At 33.7% G+C, this 2940-nt stretch overlaps 1 protein-coding gene across 1 annotated transcript in view; it reads left to right on the forward strand.

Annotated features, from left to right (window-relative positions):
• Positions 1-118: 118 nt before the first annotated feature.
• Positions 119-2940, forward strand: part of LOC107084667 (ubiquitin-conjugating enzyme E2 D4-like) — a 6605-nt gene continuing 3783 nt past the window's right edge. The window contains exons 1-5 of the mRNA XM_015374598.1: positions 119-278; positions 792-855; positions 985-1016; positions 1272-1349; positions 1450-1555. Of these exons, the coding sequence (XP_015230084.1) occupies positions 255-278; positions 792-855; positions 985-1016; positions 1272-1349; positions 1450-1555 (304 nt within the window). The 5' untranslated portion in view covers positions 119-254. The remainder of the gene's footprint in view (positions 279-791; positions 856-984; positions 1017-1271; positions 1350-1449; positions 1556-2940) is intronic.

The following is a 2940-nucleotide window of genomic DNA, read 5'->3' on the forward strand; positions in this document are numbered from 1 at the left end:
ATATACACTTGGGAAACGATCGATTGAATATATCGTTGACGTTTTTACAAAAGCTAGGTCAAAGACTCCATTTCCCACAATGCACCTGTTCACGCTCGTCGTCAGTTAAAAGCGTGAGTTAAAAACGCGGAAACAAAAGAACTAATCAGTTTTTCAAAACAAGCACCGAGTCGGCATAAAGTGAGCCTCGTCGTGGGTGACAGCTGTTAGAGTTTACATCGTAGCTTCTTATAACCCACTCAGAAAGCCTCAGCATGGCTTTGAAGAGGATACAGAAGGTAAGAACAGCGTTTTTAAAATTTGTTGAATGTTCCCGACAGGATGAAGCTATGCGGCGGAAACGCCTATGTAACGTTAGCATTTTGTTTGGTAGCCTTTTCTGGGAGCTGTTAGTATGACTTTGATTTTCCAGAGTTTTTACTTTCTGTATGTTATCACTGTAAGTAGTTTTTGAAGCACTGGAACTTTTGATCAATTTGTATGTTTAAAAATCATTTCCTGTTAATCTCACAGAGCCGTATCTTACATTAGGAACAAACGTAATGATTTAAGATGTTTACTATCTTAATTGTAACAAGCTAATATTTACTGAAAGTATTTTGGACTAACTGTTAACAATACTATGAAAACAAAAATGTCAGCAATATTTAATTGTGGTTTCTATGTAGAATTGTCTTCCTCATATAATTGCTGTTATATTAGTGAATATTTCCATAGGATGCACAGTCATCATTATTGTTGTTAAGGTGGGCAAAATGTTGATTTTATTTATTTATTTATTTTTTCCCCAGGAGTTAAATGACTTGCAGAGAGACCCCCCAGCTTCATGTTCAGCTGGACCTGTAGGGGAAGACAGTAAGTTGGGCATCTAATTTGTCCTTTTCTGTTCATTTTTTTCCTATTTTAATTTATTTAACTTGTGACTGAGATGCTTCCAGTATTAATCATCTAACCTGATCTTTCTTTACCTTTTTTTTCCTTAAGTGTTTCACTGGCAGGCCACCATCACAGGACCAGTAAGTTTTTTTTGTTTTTTTTTTGTCTGTCTTTTTTTCTGTTGGATTCTGGATTTGTTTCCAGCATTTTTTCCCACCAAAGTGCTTCTAGATTTCTAGACAATGGTGTTTTATGTTGAGTTTACAGCTCTTCCTGTTGTGTATGCTGAGCTCAGACTAGCATGCTCTATTATAACAGTATTCACTGAAGCCCGTAGTGTTGTTGAGCCACAAATATAAGGCATGCTTTGGCAATAATCTGCTCTTGTGTTTCAGAATGACAGCCCTTATCATGGAGGAGTTTTTTTCCTTTCTGTGCATTTTCCCACCGACTATCCATTTAAACCACCAAAGGTAGCATTACATTCTTTATACAAATGTATGCTTAATAGTTCAACTAAAATGTAAATGATGAGCTCTATTCTTTATTTGGTCTTTTTTTTTATCTCCATAGGTGGCCTTTACTACAAAAATCTATCATCCAAACATAAACAGCAACGGAAGCATTTGCCTTGACATATTGAGGTCTCAGTGGTCCCCTGCTCTTACAATTTCAAAAGGTAACTAAAATTTGTATCGTGATAATTCATTACAAACCACGTCACAATAGATGTGAGGACTGAGGAGAAATGCTAGAATGCAAAACACTTTTAAAGGTAAATGCATTGTGCTAAACCAGAAGAGTGCTCTTTTGCCCTTTGAGAAAATTTGCTTCCATGCAGTTTTTGGGGTAAAGAAAGGGATTTGCCTGCCACAAAACGTTCCATACTAACCTTTCCTAATTTTGTACCAGCCTTGGAGATATTTTGTGCCTGCTTTGACTACTGGTGGTGTAAAGTAATTTCTTTTAATCTGCCTATTATCTTTCATTGAAATGCAATGATGGTCCTTGATATTTATAGCATTTATACTAAAGATGGGTAATTATTGTATTGTGTATCACTGTCACAAAAATGTAACTACAATTAATAATTGTGTGAATCCTGCTTTTCTAACATTTTTTAAATTTTTTATTATTAGTATTTACAAGAGTTTATCAATAAATGCAGAATTTACCTTTTAAAATTGACTGTAGGCATGTACCTCTTAGTAACAAAGATGCACTGCTTTTTTTCCTATGGCAACATAAAGAATGCCTAAAATTTGATTTTAGAGCAATGTTGACTATTTATAAGGCTCTAGCTATGAGATGTTTTTGGTGAGACAAACTTTGAAACTAATTTTAATCATCAATGATATCATTTTTGCAATAAATGCTGCATAACCTTGTGGCAGAAACATCCAGTGCATATCCTTCATATTTCCTTCTTACAGGATGTTGCTGAGTCATTTTTGGTTTGATGAAGGTCATAGCCTGCCTTATTTTTCTAATTTAAGAGTGACTCATCCCAAATGGGATCAGAAACCAAATTATTGAGAATGGATTGAAATATAAACTTGATGACTTTTGATTTGAACTTTTTAAAATTCATTATAATTGGTACAATGAGGAAATATCTACAATGAGAAATAATGACTCCAATTTAATTCAACCCCTTTTTTGTCTTTTCTTTCTTCCATTTTCAACCATCAACCAACTATTTCATACCCGTGTCCTAAACTCCGATATAACCATTTATATCTCTATATGGTTAATCATTGTCATTAATAATTATGACAAATCACAATAGAACTGCTTAAGTCTCATGTATAATTTACTCAATCCTATATTTTTAGCTAATCTGCCAGTCAAAGATTAGGACATTAAAATGAAGATGTATCCTTCTGCTGGTATATAATATTAAACACTTGTATAATCACATGTCTTTATTGAAAACTTTAAATTTTAAAATAATTAAAATAAAATACCTTTTGTAGTATAGAAATTGCTAGGGGTGTAAATCACATCCATCATGGGGATTCGATTCAGTATCGATTTTCTGACCCAACGATTCGATTATTTTTG

The sequence above is a fragment of the Cyprinodon variegatus genome, unplaced genomic scaffold (genome assembly GCF_000732505.1).
Source record: "Cyprinodon variegatus isolate N-32 unplaced genomic scaffold, C_variegatus-1.0 Scaffold106, whole genome shotgun sequence".
NCBI classification, from domain to species: Eukaryota; Metazoa; Chordata; class Actinopteri; order Cyprinodontiformes; family Cyprinodontidae; genus Cyprinodon; species Cyprinodon variegatus.